The following is a 22,562-nucleotide window of genomic DNA, read 5'->3' on the forward strand; positions in this document are numbered from 1 at the left end:
GGCCTGAACAATACTTTTTTTAAAAGAGACTGGAAGATATGCCAGACAAACAGGAGGCATCATTTTTATCTTTTAGACAGCCTATCTAACTCATCTAATTCTCTGGGTTCATAACATATTAAAGAGCATGTATTTGTCTGCCAATCAACATCAACATAAGCTACTTGACACAGATGTCAGTAGAAATAGGTGGGAAACTGGATTTTCAGAGATACAAACATTTTAATTTGTCTGATTAAACTTTTTTTTTAAAAAAAAGGGTTACAAGAAAACAAGGTTACAGGATTTGGAATCAGCTAAATAGGACATTTGGACAAAGTCCGGTATTGCTTTTTGTTTAGTCATCTGGAACCTTTCCTTATCGGAAAAAATACATGAGAAAACTCTGAGAAAATTATTAAGCTGTTAAAGATGGTTTGAAATTTTTGTATGTATTACTGAGGAATCTGGGCCAATGATAGCAATGTTCTTCAAGAAATTTGTGATTTTTACAGCTGAGGCAAAAATGTAGAAAGCATTCTTTCTGTTCACTAGTTCTAAAAATACATATCTTAGGAAGTATTTGACACCTCTTCTACAATAGAAATGTATGGAAGATTTTCAGCCTTATTCAGACAAAAATTTCCAAGACAAGGAGTATGGCTGTGATCATTTGTGCCTGGTTTTACAGAAGTGTCATTTGGAAGCAGCAAAGAATACTTACTTATTTTCATGTGGGTTTTCTTTTTCCCTTTGTATGGAAAACAACACTTCAGAAACCCCTTCATTTTCTTAGTTGCTAAGAGTTGGCAGTACAGCTTGACAGGTGCATGGTAGTGTTTGGTCAGTTACCAATATTGTTGTTGTTTGGTCAGTTATCAGTGTTGTTTCCTGCCTGATGAGCATTACTTCTCTCTTTTACTTTCAGCAGCTGTGATCCCCAGCACACAGATAAATCGAAGTGGAACAGTGTCCTTGTCCCACCCTGGCAGCCACTCCTCCCCAGGACATAACATACAGGGTAGTCCTCTGCATCCTCCCCAGATACCTCTTCTCGCAGCTGCGGACTCAGAGAGGTAAGACCCTGTGTTTCCCAGCTTGAGCATGAGGCAGGACTGCCTTCAGAGCTGCCAGGACAGGGGAAATACAATTGTTGGTGTTCAGAAAGGCACTGGTGGCAGCACTGGCCAAGCAACTGCTCTGGGTAGGGGTTTATCAGGGGAAGGAGAGGGAAAAGGGACAATGTTATTGCAGCCTGGGAGGGAGACTTTCCATCCATCTCCATTTCAGAGACTTCCTCCAGTCCCTTCTTGATCCCCACAAATGGCCCAAGCGAGGAAAGTGGTACTAGCCGGCACACTCAACTTCAGATGACCACAGTCATCCCTTACAGAATGGGGGCCCTGAGATTCATGTTTTTGTTTACTTGTGAGAGAAGAGTCATACTCTGTCAGTATTCTCTCAATACCAAATATTTCTGCAGGAACATGCCTTTTTTTTTTTTTTTTAATTGCTATTTTATTAAGACCAGTAGATAATAAGCAAATTTTCATTTCACTAGTTTTAGTTTGATTTCTAGTCAGGATTTATTTCATGAAAGTTATGTATATTTTATTATATGCTGGTTAAGTATTGTAAATTCTATGATTTTAGATATTTCAGTGACATAAAAACCAATTGCTTAGACATGTCTTGATTTTCATCTTTAGACATTCCCTAAATTATTTTCAGCAATCTTTCCAATGACTTAGGTAGTGTATGGTACTACAGATGTGCAAATCTATAGCTCATTGAACCCCCTGTCTACCAAATCACAAGTCTGAAGAGGCCTAAGTAAATAGGTTTCTAGTGGAAAAGTCAAGAAGTCATTACACAAAATACTAAACTCTTACTATATGCTCATGGATACTTACACATGATCTTGTAAAATTCTTTTTCAGTGCTCTCTAAATGATAAATTGCTGTGTTTCACTAATGTGTTTCAAAGTATTTCATTTCCTTGAGTGACAGATATGGCAGTAATTTGAAGAGTACAAAATCTCCAATTATAAACTTGAAAACAACATTCACTAGATTTCAATTACTGTTAAATGAGCATAATTTCTTTGGATGAAAGCAATATTCACTCTGCCTTGTATCAGGAAGATAGAAGAACATGATGTCTCAGGAAATTAACAACAGGTGAAAGTACAATTTTATTTCAGACTTCACATGTGAATTCAGCCAGTTCTGGAGCCACTGGAAGTTGCTGAGCTTTTTGTACATCAGTCTGAGATGGAGCTGACTGCCTCATGATCACTGGAGCTCACTTACTTGTTCAGTCCTTCCTCCCCACTCCTGCCCCCACGATCCTGGTCTTTTCCCTTGTGCTGGCTCTGGCCCTCTGTGCACTCCCTCTGGGACTGTCCATGCTCTCTTGCCTGACACAGAGGCTTTTCTGTCCCTGTACAGCTTTCTCTTCGTGCAATGTTCTATCTAACATCCATAGCCAGCAATTGCCAGAGCATGAGGTGACAGGCAGGGATACATTAATCGTTGTTACAGGTATAAATGTCATTATAAAAGACAATGATCTTCTTATTAGCCCATTTCTGAGGTTCTACTGCTGTAGAACCATAGCAGATGTGCTTAGAGTGAGACTTAATTCAATTCATGGAAGGCATTTCAGATGTCCAGATAATAGAGTACTCTACAGAATAGTAAAAAGCTAACATGGTATACTCCTTTCTCATGTGTTAAGTGTATACACTCTCTCTAAAAAGGCTTTAAGTGCTAATTCACATACATGGAGCTGCTTTGGATTAAAAAAAAAAATTTCAGTGTCTTCATTTAGGTAGTGTGACAAATGGCAATTTAAATTCAGAAAAGGAAAAGCAGTGTTGGTTTCACTACTACACATAGGGTAAAAATTAAGGGAAATTTTTAGAAGAAGAACTAAGGCAGAATCTAATACAGTACACTCGCCATGGGGCCCTGTGAGTAGGCTGTCCATGTCACTTCATGGGTGTGATGATAGCTGTGAAAATGTGAACTGAACAAACCTTCAGTAGAGAAAGTGGCAGAGATAGTGTCTTTGAAAGATGTGAGTCATCCTGTTTATTCCAGCGTCATTGTTGAGAGGACTGCAGGATTTAAGGGTGCAAGTAGAGGATTTGTTCCCCTCCCTGCCCCGCCCCCCCCCCATGCTAGTAAGGGTTGGACTAGATGACTTTTGAAGGTCCCTTCCAACCAAAACTATTCTATGGTTCTGTGGTTCTGTGGTTCTGTGCTGTGTGGTTCCTGACACACTGTGCATGCCTGGGGTCATTTCAGAGCTAGGACGGGCTGACCACCACTTGCTCCAGCAGAAGTCTGTGTTTGTTGGACCAAAGCTGATCCAAACTGGCCTGGCTGCTTTGATGACCCTGGGGGCCAAACCTGTGCCACTTTTTGCACAGCAGACTCAGGCTTATGAGAGACAGAAGCAGAAGGAAATAAGCACTTTCTCAACACCTCCAGATACCATGGGATAGAGAAATAATGGGAGGATTTCTTCTGTGTCTTTCTCCTTTAGGTTGTGTGAGGGAAAGTGTGGACCTGATTAAGCCTTATTAATGTGAGAAACTGAGCCAAACACAGAACACATCTTACACTGCATTCGTTATGTGTACAAAACTCTGTGAACACATAGTGCAAGTCAGTTAGAGAATTTGGATCTAAGAAACAACTTCATTTATCAAAGGAGAGAACATAAATAATAAAAGTGCAGATCTACATTTTGTTTGTGCCAGCTCTTTGATACTAACTTTGAGTGCTCCACTAATATGAAATACTGCAGCTATTCAATGAAGGTACCAAATGTGTACCTGAAAGCATATCTATAAAAGGGAATACGTACTTCACTTCCTTTTCACGCACTTCTGTAATACAAGAAGGCATGAGCATACAGATTAGCTGAAAGAACAATCTAATTAAAACTCAGATCAAAAATTATGGGTTTATATGGCATAGTTAACATATGCAGCTCAGTGGCCCAAAATTGATGGTGCTAAATTCTTGAAATTAATATTTTTAAATTCTTTATTTAATGAATTATCCAAATATACATCTTGCTTTTGAGCAAGAACTAGCTTGTTAATGTGAGACCAGAACAAAATTTTTCATGGACTTGGTGTTCCAGGGGGTTTTTTTACTCTCCTGTGAACCAGAGCTAGCAGTATGTCCCTGAAGCATGATGCATCCCTGCTTCACAGGAATTTCTAGAGACTGTGTATGGCTGACAAGAAGAACTTAGAGCCAAACTGTTCAGTTTAGCAGCATCATTATGCTATAATAAGTTCTCCAACAGTGCTTCTTTTTGCTTGAGTGTGTGGTTATATTCCCTTTATGATTTCACTGTAAAATAATGAGTAGCTTCAAGCCAGACTTCGAGAAGCAAAAGCCTCTGAGTAGTTGTAACCAAGAAGCCAAGACACCCAACCCTCACAAGTTATAAAGCCCCTTGTATGTAGCATACAAAGGGCTGCCTCAAAGAAGGTCTTTAGTTTACAGTGTGGTTTTGAAATAGGTACATTAACTTCTATCCAGGCATGGGACACTTCAGAGGATTGACTGCTAATCATGTGGTCTTTTTAGTGAGCAAACAACACATATAAATGACAAATGCTTGAGTTGGAGGTGTCAGTCATGCTAACCCTGAACCTGAGCTACAGAGTTGCAGAATGACAGAATAGTTTAGGCTGGAAAAGACCCTTAAGATCATCAAGTCCAACTGTTAATCTAATAGTGCCAAGGCCACCACTAAGCCATGTACCCAAGCACCTCATCTACACGTCTTTTAAATACCTTCAGGGATGGTGACTCCACCACTTCCCTGGGTAGTCTGGTCCAATGCCTGCCCACCCCTTCTGTGAAGAAATTTTTCCTATTATTCAATTTAACCCTTTTCTGGCACAACTTGAGGATGTCCTATTGCTTGTTACTTGGGAGTAGAGACTGAATCCCTCCTGGCTACAACCTCCTTTCAGAGCAAACCTAGCAAAGTTTGGAATTTTTCTCACACTTCTTCTTTTTTTTTTCCAAAGGCATTTTTTTCCTCTTCTACACATTTGCAAGAAACTTAATTCTCTAATACAATATAGGTGCATAAAATGCTGAGAGATTTTATAAAAAGTTACATAGTCTGCTTCCAGGGAGTCTGTATATTGAGGTGCCTACTCACAGGTTTCTTCCTTAAATTCCACTTTAAATTCCACTTCAAATTTTCCTTTCATCTTCTCATCAAAGAGAAGATGAGGTGCTGGTCAGAGGGCCCATTCTTTCTTCCTTCATCCCTTCTTTTGGCTAGATTTTGGTTTTGTTGCCCAAAATATTTCTGTTATTGCAAGAAGATTGCATTCCCTTAAAACAAAACAAAACTTGCAGCAGAGAAATCATTGGAGAGGTAAAAAATTAGTCTTTTGTTATTTTGGTCAAATGCATATATTTGTAACTTTGGGGAAAACACAGGATTTTTTGAAATTTGTTCTTGGCAAAAGATGTGCTTTCCTTAAATGTGTTTTTAAAGCGTGATTATTTGATTGTCACTGATAGCTAGCCAGACTAACTTACAGTGCAATATGCTGGGCTTCACAGAATGCTGTGTTACAACAGAACATTTCCCTCACTGACAGGGGATTGAGGATCTGTAAAGTCACTGACGCGCAGCATAAAGTGTGGAGCTACCCAAAATGTGAGTTCACAGAAAAATGACACAACAGAGAATGGAGACATCATCCCAGATGTTGTGGATTTGCCTAGAAATAGAAAGGCATTCAAGAAGGAATGATCGTAGATTGTTCCTCGTTTATCATTGTCAGAAAGTGCAGCACTGTACAGGACACTGTTGGAGACAGCAACCTGTTACAGGGAGCTTGTAGTTCAGTCCTTTGTCCAGCCAAACCTTCAGCTCAGCAAGCTGAAGGCCTGATCACCTTGCCATGTGAACTGCATAACATCTGTCTATGTTCCCAAACTATTGCAGCCCAGTAAAAAGGACTCAGAGAGCAACAACCCAATAAATTGTGTTTACAAGTTGTTCAAAGAAAACTGTGGCCTCAGAAGAAAAAAAAATACCAAAGTTCTCAGCTTTAATGTTCAATTTCCACTTCAGAAATGTATCTATAGCAACCATAAGGATTCATTTTGTTTAAATGGTGACATAGGCTTTAATTTACAGTGCAAAGTTGAGAAAAAAGAGTAATGAAGATGGAACTACATGCAACATAGTTACATAGTTCCTGTCTCAAATATTTAATTTTAGTAGCATTTAGTGCCATAGTGTTGCATGGATTAATGGTAGGTAAATTATGTCTTTTATATGCAGGTACAGTTCCCTTTCTTTCAATGTATTTTTAAAACATACTTGGTTGCAGTGAAATGAATTGAGGAGTTGCAAAGCACTTGGTGAAGAAACATCTTATGTATGTCCTTGCTACAGAGACATAAGAGTTTGTTTCCCCACTGCACCCAGAACTTATTTGTAGGTGGCCAACCATGATAAAATAAACTAAATTAATGGTTATTAGTACTATATAAATGCACTATTTATACTGCATATTATTACTCTTAGATTTCCTCTTCCCTTCCTTTTCCACATATTGCTTAGGTTGTGCATGTAGTTGTAGTGAATGTTGACTGGGCCAGCTCCAGTAAAGAAATGCTAGAGTAAAATCTCTTTTTCCATGTAGTCATGACCAGTCCTGGTTATTAACAAACCCACTTTGTATGTGGTGTTTTAACTAATCTCATCAAAACAGGTAAGCTTTGGTAACTTCGTAATCTATCTTGCTTACTACCAAATCTAATCATTTCCCAGCAGGACATTTTTTCACAGCTACTGTTGGAAGATAAAGTAGTTTCTTAATGGCTCCAGAAACATTCCTGCTCAGATTTTACACCCATCAGGCATAGAAAAGGGCAACTTTCTGCAAATCTGGCTAGTTCCTGATTGAATTGACACCTGGGCTTGACCACAGCTCTTGATTGCAGTTTCCAAGTGGTCACAAGCTGGTCCCAAGTATTTCAAGAATAAGATTATATTAGCTGTTCTCCCAGGAACATAATGAGATTTGTTCAGAGACAAATCTAGGCTGGGGCAAGCACAAGTTTCTCTTTCGTTGAGCAGAAGGAAAGAAAAAGTAGATAACTACAGTCATGGGTATGGGTGAGCCAGGGTTTCATAAACTGATTTATAAATCATCATAAAGACCACTTATGTCTACTATAAAGGAGTCCTGTTTGGCTGCACAATATAGTGCATTATTACTCGGGGGAAGTTGTTTAGATGGTAAATCAAATGTAAAATCTGTACAACTCTGCTTTCCAACTTGAGTTTTGAAAAGGATTTTTTCCCTTTTAGTAGCTACTGGTTAAGATAATTTTTCAGCAATTAATTTTCACAAATTAATCTTGAAAACACAAAGGATGATATCTCATGATTTTTAAAATAATGACAGTATTTAAAGGCTGTCTGTGCATGGCTCTCAATCTCTGGCACAAGATAACAGTCTATGTGATTTCTGTACAAAAAACTAACTCCAGTTATTGCTCAGGAGACATATTAACCAGGTAGTTATAGCACTTTTTAAAAATCTCTGATATTTTTATCACAATATAACTACTGATTTCTCTTTCTAAAAAAATTTGTTCTCTAGTGTTATTGTGAAATACATGAATGCTTTCTTTTCTTCCACCCTGGTATGTCTTTCAGTCTACTCTGCATCAGTAATCTGGAAAAATGAAATATTTGACACATTAAAGACTCAATGGCTCAGTAGTGACATCTTTATTTCCTCCATCCATATAGCATTTCTGAAGTAATATATGTTTATGAATTTAATATCACATCAGCACCAGGACCAATCCAAACCCTACCTAATATGCTTAAAAATGTGCTTCTCACAGAAAACTGAATAGGCAGTACATCATCCAGAGTTCATCTTGACACTTGTTGCACTCCAAATGTAGATTATGGTCACCAGCAATGTAGTAAATACTTTTCAAATTAAGTCAAAAACACATAGGTAACGTGTGGCACATACAGATTTTTAGCTGCAGCATAAAAGATCTCAAATGACTTGGATTTAAATACAGTTATAACCTGCATGATGACCCTGCCCAGAGGTGTTCCATAGAGCTGCTACTGCAGTTGCACCTTCTGTTGTATTCAGGGTGTGATAAAAACTTCATTACACTTCTTCAGGAAAAACATGCTTTTTATTACGTTAAAAAAAAGTCATCTAGTGTATTGAGGTCCAGTCTCAAGACAACAGGGACCAGATCCACACTTTAGAACACCGGTAGACTGTGTTAACAGCAGGCACTGACCCCTCCTAGCAGCAGCCACTGGGCACACAGAGAAGGGTATTCCTTCTCAGCAGACTTGCAGCTTATTTTTAGTGGTGGAGACATAGGCTGATCTGCAACAGGAATACCACATCACTTTCCGCTCCTCCTCTTGCAAAAATATCATGTTCTTTTTTGGTGTTTGAGAATGGTTCCAGCTCTCCTCTCATTGATGAAAAAGTGGCCGAGAGCCATTCCTGAGCTTTCAGTAATTAACCAGATCCCATCAGTCTAGTGGGCAGTTTGGGGCACAAACAGGAGCTCTTACAACCTTAGCTGTCTGTCCACAAAAAAGATCACATGACCTATCTGTAATGTACTTTGGGGTATGCAGTTTTAAGGAAATACAGAAAAAAAAAGTAAAAAATCCCATAAAACTACATGTAAAATCTTCAAAAGTAGTGTGTATCCTTGTAGTGCCAGTAGTGACAGAGCTGTGCAAAACATACCACTGAGGTGATGAACCTCTGTGACAGCTGCACCACCAGGCTTGTTCTCAAGCATTCTCTCCTCTGCCAGGCTTGTAAGTTTATACTTTGAGTCCAGATTAACATTTTGATGTGGTCAGATTCTGGAAGCAATTTAACACTTGCCCTTACCTGCATTATATTGACATCAGATTGTTTATTTTCAAATAGCTCTGTGTAACACGCAAAGATTTATAAAGCCTGAAACCTGCACCTGAACCTAATATCTAACCCCTCAGTGACCAATGACCTGAACTGACCCCTTACTGTCAGTGATGAACAGCTATTTATTGATAGATAAAGCAGATACAAAGCCTTACAATGAACAGCTGGCAGTGCCTCCAAAATCAGGTATCTCCTCCAATTAAGACTTAGACACACCCACAGAAGGAATGGGTTAAAAGTAGTTTTCCATGATAAGGGGCAAATCAGCCTGCTAATCTCCCAGTTGTCGAACCTAATGATAGTCACCATTTAAAAAAGTGTTATCTCTGTTTGGGCTGCACACTGCTGTTTTGGAAGTCTGTATCTATGCAAACAACTAACGTGATCTAAATAAAGTAAAAACAATCTTTAGCTCCTATTTCTTAGAGATTTTTCTGTTTTGTGGCTTTGAACTTTTAGGTTTGTTGCTCCAGCTCCTTCTCCTCATCACATTAGCCCCCAGAGGATGTCCATTCAACACCCCGTGATGCAGAGACAGACTCCACAACCTCCTCAGCTTCCACAGCCTGCAGGAATGCCTCTGAAGACATACCAGCCTGCAGAAAGCCCTTCTTTTCAGCCAAATGCCCTTCACATCCAGGGTAAGAAGGAAGAACCTTCATCACTGGTGTTAGTTGTTTGTTGCTATTGCTTGTCTTCAAACTAAGTGCTTCAGGGACTGGCACTGATATTTTTAAGGCACTTTTCCATTTGAAAGACCCTGGGAAGTAGCCTCCAGAACTCTGCCTTCAGACTTCCTTAAAATTCTTTACCTTAGCTAGTTGTTATTCATCCCGGTATGGAGTTGAAGGTTTCTCTTCAGACTGATTTTCAGTGCTGTTCTTGAAACAGAATGGCAAAAATTTTTATGATGGCTTTTAATTTTCTAATGTTACACTCCTAATCCCTTCTGATGTAGCACGTAAGTGTTAACCAGGTTTTCAAGAGGTAGGGTATTTTTCTCCCTTGTGCTCGTGGGAAGATGGAGAACTCTTCTGTAAGCATGGAAGACTCTTGCAGCTGTGTTCCCATTTGTACAGTGTAATCAGCTTCTACAAGACCTCTCTCTTCAATCCAGTATATTTCTTCTGTAGCCAAGAAGAAAATTAACAGTTTGTGGGTTGTTCTGTTTGTTTGTTTTTCCTAGCTGGTATGGAGACTGAATGCTAATTACCTTAACATTTCAGGAGTGTGTTGACAGCAGTATTGCTGTTTCCTCTCAACTGTTTAAATATATGGTTTGCCGTATTTATAGACACAAGGTACATAGCAGACTGGACTTCTTTTTAAAGGTCTTAGGATTCTGCTTATTGATCAGGCTTCCTGAGAATTATCATTTTAGATATCATAGGAAACACCTTGGGAAAAGCAAGGCTTCTTTTCTTTTCTTCCACTGATGAAAGCAGTCTCTCTAGGCAAAGAGAGGAAACGGGCATCTCCCTGAGTTCATAAATGTGAAGGAGAGCAAAGAAAGTGCCAATCCTGTTACATTCTTCATATCATGCTAGACTACACAGGAGCAGGATCTGAGACTGACGGTTTTCTTCCAGAAAGTAGTAATTCCTTACAGCACTGATTAGTACTAGAAGAACATGAAATTTACCAATGGATGTAAGCAGTTTTTATTGATTTTCTATATTCTCTGATAGAAGTTTCACTAATAATGTATGGCCAATGGAGTACAAGGTGAAATTTATTAACATACAGTTCACTGTCATATGACATAGTCGAAAAGATGGCAGAACAGGTCCAGTAAATTCCTAGTGCAGGGCATGAAGGGATCAGGTTAGCCCTTCTGTTTCCACAGTACAAAACATTTTACTCTGTTCCATATTTTGCTGAACATTTGGAAAGAACTCATCTTCTGGAAAGGCAAGAACTCATCTTCTGGATGGAAAGGCATTGAGACATTAAGGTCTGTCTTCCTTCCTGGAACAAAAATTGTCTTTCAGTTATACAAATGGCTTTAACACCTTCTTCTTCTCATGGTGGTAAGAGTTTTAGGAATCTTAGAAGCTGGGATCACAACCACTTGCTTCAAAGTAGAACACTTTCTAAAGAATCCTGCCTCCCAGGGGCTCACAAATCACCCTGGATTAACTGTCCTCCACACAGGACTTGCACCGGGCTGTGCAGCAACTTTCATGTCTCCTTGGGAATCTTCTGTTTAGGGCAGGCCACAACAATGCCACTACATTCCCGTCTCCTTCTCCTATGGTCCACAGAGGATTTAAAAGGACAGAAGATGTGGGTCATCATTCTTTATAAGAAGAAGACCCAGTAGAGACTGTCATTTGAGTGAATGCCATATTCAAATTGAAGCCCTACTACACATCCAAATTTAAGATGCAGTTTAATACTATCTTCTGAGATCAAAAAATGGCTGACTTCAAGAGCTTGGACCTTAAACCCATACCATACTTAGTCCCACGTTAGCATTACTGTGTCTGCCTCACTCTCGTAGGAAAGCCTGTGTTGAAATAGACACTGCTGACAGGAATTACATGCACATAGATAACTCAAAGTTCAAATTCTAAAGATCTTGGCACTTAAAACCCATATGAAGACAATGTAGACTGAACTTTAATTATTTATTTATTTTTTAGTATTGAAAGATATAATACAGTGCAATTCAATACCCACAATGTGGGCATTAAATGTTTTTTCAAAGATCATGTAACCTATTGTCACTGTACAAGGTATTTTGTCGGAATGCACTCCCTCCACCTTAAGCACAGCTGTCTCATCCTGTATGCTACACTGGAAGTGTTGTCCTGTGCGCCTTAAAGGCTTACCTAAACTTTCTCTCTCAACAGCAGATGTTTCAAGAGTTCATGTTTTCCCAGTAGCAATACAAAGATTGCCGTCTTCCTTTGTCACACCATCACAATGCAGAAAAACACCATGGAGTTATCTCCAGACTATACTACTTTGTATAAAAGAAAGGGCTGTGGGAGGTTCTGTTAATTTCTATCTCCTGCAGTTCATAACCTGCCTTTTCAAGGTTTAAAGTGCTGTAACTATAACCACCCCAGCTCATTCTGCTACCAGACAGTGGTGACAATTTACCTCTGTATGTCGTCTTAAACTTGTCAGTTCCATTTAAATTGGCTCTATCAAGGAAGAAAGAATTTCATTGCCCAAAAGCTTTTTGAAGAAAACAAGTTCTAAACAGACTCAGTTTCTGAAAGCCTGAGCATCCTAAAAGATCATAGTGATCTTGGAGTACTATCCTTTAGAGAGAAATGATGTATGAGATCCAAGACTGACAGCCTTCTTGTATCTCATGGTTACTTTTACTGTGAAACGTCTTTTTCTTGGAACAACATTGTCTACAGTTCAAGTTTCATTATTTGTTCTGAGTGATTTTCAACTACACAGTAATGTCAGAGAGAGCTTTCTATTGCCTCAGTTAATATTACATAATCGACTAAATATTCCCTTTTCTTGCTCTTGTGAAATTCACCACATCCTTTGCTGCATGGAATGTTTGGCAGTGATGATGTTAGACGCCTCACTGAGCTGTAGGAGTGAAGCTCATCTTTTCCTTTTATTAGATTGTAGTATCTTTTATTGGATTATCATTCAGCAAATCTGAAACTACCCTGACCTGGAGACTGGAATGACAACTTCCCCGCTAGATGCTGTTGTATATCAACACGTGTTTGTAGACAGAAGACAAGTACAGGTGCTGGCAGTCTGCAAAAATTGGCCCAGCACCTGCATTGTACTGGTGATTCTTTTCAACCATGAAAAACTACTCTCAGGAGAGGTGTCTGAAGAGACAGGCATCTACAGTACACAGGCAGCTACAGGAATAAGGTACTGCTTGCTCTGAGACAAGCCAGAAAAGATGTGCAAGGTATGAAAGAAAAGAACAGCAACAGAAGTTCCCTCTTCACAGTGAGAAAATTTATTGTGCTTGTAGTATAAAGCAAAACTTTTTTGGGCATGGGCATAGCTGACTTGCTTTTGTATGTGTCTGATACTGTGAACATTTTTGCACTAACAATCTGGTTGTCCTTTAAAATTGTGTCTGTAGCTCTGGTCACATGTGTTTGTGAGTTAGCTGATGACTAGTGTTGTCTGAGTAATGAAAGAAATGTAAAAATCATCCAAAGTATTCATTTAAAAAAAAAGAAAAATTGTCATTTCTTTAAAAAAATTGTTAGCTGATATGAATTAGTTATATTATGCCGCTATACAGACAGCTCTACTAGTAACAGCTATCTTTAAATTATGAATAATAAGATTTTAATAAACAGAAACACTTATATTCTTTTCACATTTGCAAATCAGTCTCTTAGTATAGTATGGGACTTAGATCTCTCTCTTACTTTTTCTTTTCCTTTTGTTCTTCACAGTCAGATGGCACCACATGATTACTTGGTGTTTGTGTAATTTGCCTAATGGACAAGCAGAAATATACCACAAAGAAACACTATCTTGAAGGATTTCAGACTGAAGTCAGCTGGAATTTTTCCATGCCATAGCAGCAAAGGCTACTCACGCATGGCATATATTTCTGAATGGCAATTATAATGATTTTCTTGAGAAAATACTCTCTATTTCTTGTGACAGGCAGAGAGATGACTGAGTAGGAAATAGATATCCGTCAGAAACTTCCCACCCTATGGAAATTATAATTGTGGTAGTCATTCATTACATATCTGTAATGAAATCTTTGTCCACAACAGTTCAGTAGGATAAGGATGCTATTACAAATGTACCTGGACCACAACTGCCATGGCTTTTTTAGATGCTCAGCATCTCTCAGGACAAGGCTCCTTATGTGATTAAAAACAAGAACTTTTTGCTTTTAGAAGCAATTTTTACAGCTTACAGCTGTTTTATCATATTCAAAAATACTTCACTTTCCTAAGGAAGTAATGCTGTCATGTCATCAAAGTAGCTGTTTGTTCTTTGCCTTGACATCATGAATCTTGGCTGTAGTGTACTGATTCAAAGAAACACAACTGATGTAGTCTTGTGCATGTGTGTGTTTTAAACAGTTTAATCAGAGTTGCAGCTGAAACATTCAGTTGCTGGAACTTTATTAGCTGCGTGAAAACACAGAAAACTGATGCTACAGTTAGTTCCCTAACAGATACCTCAGGTATGGTCAGGATCTACTGCCTGTATTGGATATGGTTTCTTGTTATCCTACATTCAGCTCTATTGCAGATTATCTTGGCCATGGCACGTGTGAACAAAGACACCAAGTTAGGAGATTTTGCTGTGTGATGTTGAGCTCCAGTTCTAAGACCTCTACACCTTGGCTTGACACACTGCAGATACACACAAGACATTTAGAATAGTGCTAAATAACTGAGGGGAAGAGAACTACATATGCTTATTTCTTGTTACAGCTCTCTATTTTAAAAGATGGGTAACTTACACTGAATTGTGCAAAGGACTTGTATCAAGGAAAGTTACATTACTTTTCTGTGCTCTTTTTCCATCATAAAAAATTTTTGCTCAGCGTCTCTCTGCATGACCATGCTATCAGCCAGCTGTCTTGGCATCAGTGATAGACCTGTGGATTTTATTCAGACTTTACTTGGGTAATCTTATTTTATTTTGAATTTAGCATTTTCTTAGATTTTTCAGGCAGATGCGCAGTGTGACTCTGAAGAGTACCAGTTCAAACAAAGGATTACACAGTAGAGGGAGGAATTTCCTGAAAACTTTCAGGTTCTAGCCAGTCAGGGCCTCTCACAGGTCATGGTGGAATCAGGACGTCCATGTAGCAGATTGTGTTTGAAATTAGTAGCAACATGAGGAAGTTTTAGGGAGTATCATATCAATACTGCTTTATTTGTTTAAAATTATTGAAGACCTGGTGGTAGGGCAGTTGAAGTTTTTATCATTCTCATGGCCATGGTTGTACATACTATCCTTTGTATCTCTGTCCAGCTCTTACTTACGGCCTTCTCATTCTAGGTTTTTATGGGCAGCTTCAGACTTTCTGCCCTCCACATTATGCTGACACTCAGAAGAACATACAAGACAGTGTTTCTTGCAGTATGGTTCCTCCTGTTGAAGACTGCTTAGCTCCCACATCAGTGGGCCAGGCAGGGCTTGGCATTTTCCATCGAAGTTTTTCAGGTCATTCTGGTATCAAAGGTAAATAACAGCTGGTGATTCCGTGGATAACTGTGTACAGTTTGTGAACTTTGGCAGATGTTCTTGAGCTGTGTATTTGGGTGGGACATGTCATGACAGATTTGACTCTTCACAAAGAGGAGATAGCTTTCAGACCTTCGTGGAGAGGTTGGTGTTGGGAGGCAGGCAGTCACCACAGGTGACAGTAACAACTGGCCTGTGTGCAGTCTTCACACTGGTGAAGGCTTCTTAAGGTTCTAGCCTGTGGGGCTCAGACAATCTCTGGCTCATGTATTTGCTTTGAAATACAGTCCATTGAGCCCTCTGGGATGTTTGTGCAGCCGCTCCACTCCACTGCACATATTGTGGCAGGGACCTCATCATTCAAACCACTGGTTTTGCTTTGTGCGTGTTTGGTTTCTATCAGTCTTGAATTTCATTTTTTCATGTTTCCATGACAAAAACTGCAAACTCATCTGTGTGCACTTAACTTAGTCTGTGCCTAGATGAACAGTACTGAAGGGGCTTGCATGCTGCTCTGGAAGGGTGAAAGTTATCTCTGTGCAAAGGATCAGCACAAGACAGTGAGCCTAATCTTAGGGCACAAGTAATGTGCAGGTCTTTTACTGTCCTTCCACACAGGATGAATCCACTTATTGTGCTTTGAAGTCCCTTTTATGTCTTGCTCCTTCAGTAGTGTATTGCAAAGCCAGTGCACCTGTTATTTCAAAGAGGCATCTCACAGTATGTAAACGTGTTATCCAAAAGATGGGAGTGTGTCCGAAAACAGTTACTCTTTGTGCTTACTACTGCCACTTCTAAAAGGTAGTAATTTCTGTGCCAGGGTCTATTTTACAACAAATACATTCTACAATATTTTGTTGTCTTCCATCCTGTGTTCAATATGATGAAATTTGTTAAAGAATCGTGAGGTTTGTTTTTAAAATTATCACGATTTTAACACCCATTAAATGGGGAGGTGTTAGTTGCAATGAAATCTGCTCTGCTTCAGACTTGATTCTGACAGAACTGAAAATTCCTCCCTTGGTAAGCAGTAACTTATGTAATTAATTTCATACATATGCTGGCTTATTTATTTTATTTGTGTACTTCATTTAAAACCATTTCCAGTTCTATGCAGAAGTATTAGGACATACTTCATTATATAGTTATCCTACTTGTTAACTGGGGTTTTTTTGTTTTGTTTTATTTTGTTTTTTTTCCTAGTGTATGACTTTCCAGCAGGGTCTGTAAGTATCTTTGGTGATTCAGCTTGCAGCATGCCAGAGGACAGCAGTTTCCTACAAGTAAATGCAGTGGATCGTTGTTCCAGCCAGCTTTCTTCTGTATACACTGAAGGCTAAAGTAATGTATCTAGTTACAAGAACTTGATTCTGTTTCATCTTGCCCTTCTGGTATTTCCCTACAAATTTTTTTCTCTCCATGGAACTGCCATGTATGTATGGGGATATGACTAGATATACATACATAATGGAGAGGAAAATAGCAATTACCAAGCATTCTTCATTTAATCAAGCAGACAACTGAGAAAAGAGACTGTTTGGAGAAAGCAAGCTTTGCCAAAACCTTAGCAATTGTTTCTTTTCTTCTCATCTGTGGTACAGCAACTATACTTTTTTATTATTTCTTCTTTTTAATTTCTCAAAGGGAATTCAGAGGCCAAATAAGAAAACTGGTTGTTGGCTGTAATCCTTTCAAGCTGAATGGGTGTACTTACAGAAGAACAGCTTTAGAAAGTTCCTTTTTCAAAAAAGAAAAATAAGTAAAACCAGAGTATACTACAAGCATTTCAAAGGCATACAGCTTTTGTACAATCTGTTTGCATGTGACAGTTCCAAAGTTAACCACACAGCAGTATCCAAAAGGGAGAGAAATTAGACATACATGTTGGCACTACCTGTTGGAGGCATTGGTGTGGCTTCTTTTTGGATCAAAGGTCATTGGTACCGGATTTTTTACAGGCCTCAGGTTAGGTGTCCTTTCCTTTCCTCTGCATTTTAACCCATTCAATATGGCTATTACTATTTTGTCAATATTCATCTGACCCAATGCTATAAGCATGAATAAGAAAGGTTAAATACACAAAAAGTTATGTAGATTTTGTCTCTGTTTAGCACACCTGCCAGATAAGAATAAATGCATTTTAACTTTCAGTTGCTTTTTAATTAGATTGTAGAGCATTGTTGCTGTATGCGCTATAGGATTCTGCAGGAAGGTTTAAAATATTTTGTAGGAAAGATTCTTCCTTAAATTCCACACTTTTTTTTAAAAGCTATCTGTACTGATACAATAAATTTTGGTTGTCCTAACCTTTTTCCATAACACATTTTCAGAAAGAAGAACTACTCTTAAGGGTACTATGTTTCCTCTGGTTACTTAGAGAGGTAAAACTGGACTGGTTTGGTGGTTTTGATTTTTCTGCTAAATGTCAGGCTCAAGGTCCTCAAATTTAGTCCAGGATGCAAGCAAATGAGGTTGTCCTTCATGAAACATACAAGGTTATGAGTTAAAACCAGTATTCTGCAGTGGAGATGTCATCACGTGATCCTGTATACCTTGAGAACAATTCTTACATTAGTAAGACTCAGCTTTTAGGTTTTAATTCCTGTTCATCCATTTTGTGGACTTCTTACTGTGTAGTGTGCATCTTAATATTCTCATGACCTGATAGAGTAAGGACAGAAATTTGAAGTTCATTCTTGCAGGCTGGACTATAACTATGCTTCTGAAATCGCTCTTCTAAAAAGATAAACTTTAAAAAAAATGTTTATACAAGCTTTTTTTTTTCCCCTGGCAAACTTTTGAGAGTTGTTCAGTCCAATTTGGCTCAAATTCATAATTTAATCTGCCCTTATGTGGAATAGATGAATTTATGTCCAGATGTTTGTGAACACTGGCAATCTTTCAAGGTTTGTATTCATGAGGTATATTCTCACATGCAGTCAAGTGCTTAAATATTTAATGGAGACATTTTCATCTGATACATAGAATATATGGATAAACCATGCACATAAATGAAGTACAATGAGAAGTAATGTGACTAAAATACAACTAATTCTGTGCTAAGTTCTTCCCCCTTTTATTCTGCTTCTCACATCACAAGTGCATGTGTCCCTCTGCTCCAGCTTGCACTGAGAGGTCTAGATGTTACGGTATGTGATTTGCATTGGGTTAATTGACACCAGGCATCCCTCACATGTGCAATCAGAAAGACAGTCCTTTTGCATTAATGTGCATTGACTGCAAGTTTTACCTTTTAATAAAGTTTTATTTTGTGCTATCTTAAAGCCCATTCTGTGGTCACTGCACAAGCGTAACTTGGTTCAGTAGGAATAATTAGTCACACTGAACACTTCAGTTTCAAATGTGTGGAATTGTGTTTTGTTCCACCAAAGTCAGCAAGGCCAGGATCAGACTATGTGTGGACATATGCATGTACATACGCATGCACCTATACACTTTTTTATATAGAAATCCTTCAAAATTCTTTTAACCACATGATTGTCCAGAATTTGTTTACAAAATTGAAATATTGTTGCTGTCTTCAGATTTGTACCACCTTGACTTTTAAACCTTTTGAAATATTTTTTTCTAGTATCTGAAAGTTATTCCATAGAGTTGGGGGATTATACATTCTGAAACATGCTGACCAAAGGGAAAATGGGAGTACTGAATTCAAAAAGGGCATTTTTAATTTGGGGGTTCATCAGTTACATTTAAAAAGGAAAGTTTTGCAAGTCATTAATTAATTCTTTCACATAAATATAATATATATATATATTTACAGCTTTCCATGAGCCTTAATCCTAAAAAGAAGGACCTAGAGTACAGTCAAATCAAGCACATGCATGTAGGCTACCAGTCTGTAAAAAGGCATGCCTTTGTTTACTTCTCATTCAGAGACAAAAAGGATTCTTCACTATTATTTCATTATTCTCTTTGGAGTTGGACTGACTTCGGGGCATAAATTTAATCACTGAGGGCAATTGCATAAAAAGCCCCATTGTATCTCATATGTATTGGATATTTAAATAGGGAATTCTGCTTGTCACAATGAAAAATGGTGCTTGAGAAAATACAGTTTTGTGGGTTATCTGTGTAACCAAGTTATTTGCAAATACTTGTGCCTCAGTGATTTTTGTGTTGTTATTCTACTTGCTGTATTTTTAACTTTCTAAAGGGATTCATATATAAGAGATTAAGTTATTTTAGACTGTGGACATTAAACAATATTCAAAAGAAATTATTTACAATGATTCTTTTATACAATTCATCTGTTTCCCAACTCAGTTGTCTATTTATATCTGCATTAGAAATGGTTCTACACTGGAGTTTAAAATACAGTTTCAAAGTGCATGTGTACAAGTGGAAGTGTATGAGGGTGCACGTGTGTATCTGGATCTCCCTTTCTACATACGTGTACACAAAACCATATAGGCATTGTGGCTTACTACTACCAGATGCTGAAGCGTTGCAGTGCTGAGGCCATCTGTCACACTGTATTTTGTTTTCAGCTTTTCTTGAAAAGGTGTGAATGAGTATGAAGATTACATTTTAACTGTTTATTCCCTGTTTTCCCTGTGTAATTTTATAGATTTTTTAAAACAGCACTTTTTTATTGTTTGTATGAAATCTTGTTCTTGGTTTGGGGCTTTATATATATATATGTATATATATATATATATATATATATATATTTCCTTGAAGCAGGTAAAGCAAAAGACCACAATTTAAAATTAGCTGAGTGAGTTTTTATTTAAGAAAAAGAAATCCTTTTGTTCTGTACAGAAAGCAGCATCTGTACAGAAAGCAGCATCTTGTGTAATATTTTTTACACAAAGCACTTTGGTGAGGAGAGAAAGTGGGATTATGTTTTTCCTAAACCTTACAGATTAATCTACATATTTATACATGCTTACATATATACATATGATCTTAATTTGCCATACTGTATATCTGGCTGATATATCTTGCTCTAAAGAAATGTCTGTTGCATGTCACGAAAAAAAAATTAAAAAGAATTAGTTACATCTTTTGCTCTACTAGTATGTGTAATTTTGTGATTTGTTACAGTTGTTTTTCATACAATCATAAGTTATTTTTGTCCTGTTTCATAACATTCTATTTTATGTAAAAGGTAAAAATGAAAGGTGTATTTGCATGGTACAAAATAAAACTGGAAAATTATAACTCCATTACGTTACCTGTAGAACATATTATTGTCAGATGCCGTTAAACTGCTCCAGCTCTTGTCCTTCACCATAAAACTACTTGTATTTTTATGGATTCGTATAATTAGAAACAGAACTAGGAAAAAAACCCCTCAGAGATTTCTCAAACCCACTTGGCTCAGAGTTTTAAGTCTGGATTTAATTATTATTATTATGGTGAAGCTAGAGATTTGTAGAGATAAATGAATGCTGCGGTGTGTGTTTACACCCTGGGTGGAGACATAAATAAAAGAAGATTATTTAATTACATTTTTGTGCTGTGATAATTTTTAATTTTTATGGGTTTCTTTGGTCATGTGATTTGACAGTACAACATATCAAGGCATTTTGCTTTTTTGTCTGGTTATTGTTTCTAACATACTCAAGCAATTAAGCTATTTCAGAGCACTTAATGTAAGGAAGAGAACATTTTTTTAAACTCTGCATTAGTCAAAATGAAAACAAAAGATAGAGGCAGAAGTTGATGCATGCTCACATCCAAAACACATCCTAAGAATCCAACAGGAGATACCACACCCACATATTGGACTAGAAATCAAAGGACACAATACAATCTAATAAAATAATTAAGTGCAGAAAAATCCTGCTGCAGGGTTGCAAAGAGACCTTTGGAAATAATGGTCCTAGCTGATCTTACTATGAAATTATTAACATGGTTGGCTCTGTGTCAACCATGAGCAGAAAAAAACTACTAAGCCTACAGTCACTGACACTTACATATATGATCTTGTAGAGTTTTGCTAAAAATAAACTTTGCCTGGTGCAATCTTATTTACACTGCATTTTAATTTAATGTAGGAAACTGGCTCCATGGTTTAGGAAATATTGTTAGTGAATTCTATAAGCTTCCATGAAGAACTGAGAGTTGCTGAATTCAAGTGTTTCAAAATTCAATTTTCTTTTTTAACAAAGAGCTTTTAAAATGAGAAGTATGAAAGAAGTATTCAAGTTCCATATGCAGTGGAGAGTAACATGGCTCAAAATACCTCAAAGCCATGTGCCTTTTCCTGTGTGCTTGAGCTGGACCAGTGTCACATGATGTCCTGCAAACTATCCTACAGCAAAATAGTCAAGTGTAAAGAAATAGTAAAGAAATTATGTGACAAATATATTCCTCCAAAGAACATAATTTCTGAATGAAAGTTGTCTAAACTTTTTATTTGATAAAGTGTTGGTGTTCAGGGTTTTCAGAACAAAATCCCATTTTGAAACATCAGAAATTCTCCCAAGATGAAAATTTGGGGAGTGGGAGAGATAGTGTTAATTCATTGCTTGTATGTACTTATAGCTATGAATTCTCCCATGCAGCTGTGCCAAAGCCCACTGTATTTGTGAATTTATACCAGCTCTGCCCTAATGGAAAACACTTCAATAAAGCTTTATGTGCACCAATCTCCTTCAATAAGAGGGGAAAAAAGAAACATAATTCTTCCACTCTGAATATGTATCTACTTGTATTTACTGCATCTAATTACACAATACCTTATATTTGAAGATAAGAGTGAAAACATATATATGAAAACAAAACTGACCATTTTCCTAGACCATGATCCTCAGTAAAATTCTTGCCATGATCCTCAAGAAAATGCTTCACATTCAAACTTGCTGTTTCCTACCTCGGATCACTTTATAACTCCAAGTAACATCACATGTGTTTTGAATTCCCTGATTTTCAGACTCTTTCTGTTACCCACTGTTACTCCTTGAGAAGCAGTTTTAATAATTTTGTCCCATAATGGACAGTCTTAAAGTGGACAACTTGTGCATGACTGTGTATACTCACTTACTGTAATAAACTACAAGAAACATAATGGTAAAATTAATCTTACAGAATGAAAAATGTTAGCTCTTTTAGGGTTGCTATGTCTCCTTCCAATATGTTAATTTATATTCTCCTTTACCTTCCTTGAAACTATAATGTTCTCATTTAAAAGTTAAGTATGAAAAATCATTCTACCACATTTTCCCATGCCATTTATAGATTTACAACCAAAGTAAATTTACCCAGCAGTCAGTATCATTAATGATTCACAAATGAGATGGGTTAGTTCAGTGAACTGTAACAAAGAGCACCTTTCTATGTGTCTAGTTAAACGTTCCAACATGCCTTTGTTATAACTAAAAAATGCAAACGTTATGCATGGTTGCAGCTAGGTACACAGGATAAAACAAATATATCTAGGCAGATAGA

At 37.6% G+C, this 22,562-nt stretch overlaps 1 protein-coding gene across 5 annotated transcripts in view; it reads left to right on the forward strand.

The window, feature by feature from the left end:
• GLIS3 (GLIS family zinc finger 3) overlaps positions 1 to 20,335 on the forward strand; it is a 161,394-nt gene extending 141,059 nt beyond the window's left edge. For 4 of the 5 annotated variants that reach the window (XM_039567598.1, XM_039567601.1, XM_039567600.1 and 1 more), the window contains exons 7-10: positions 908 to 1,055; positions 9,435 to 9,616; positions 14,958 to 15,140; positions 16,347 to 20,335. In XM_039567598.1, the coding sequence (XP_039423532.1) occupies positions 908 to 1,055; positions 9,435 to 9,616; positions 14,958 to 15,140; positions 16,347 to 16,483 (650 nt within the window). In that variant the 3' untranslated portion in view covers positions 16,484 to 20,335. The remainder of the gene's footprint in view (positions 1 to 907; positions 1,056 to 9,434; positions 9,617 to 14,957; positions 15,141 to 16,346) is intronic. The other variant, XM_039567599.1, reaches the window with a different exon arrangement.
• Positions 20,336 to 22,562: the final 2,227 nt, after the last annotated feature.

The sequence above is a fragment of the Corvus cornix genome, chromosome Z (genome assembly GCF_000738735.6).
Source record: "Corvus cornix cornix isolate S_Up_H32 chromosome Z, ASM73873v5, whole genome shotgun sequence".
Classification (NCBI taxonomy): domain Eukaryota; kingdom Metazoa; phylum Chordata; class Aves; order Passeriformes; family Corvidae; genus Corvus; species Corvus cornix.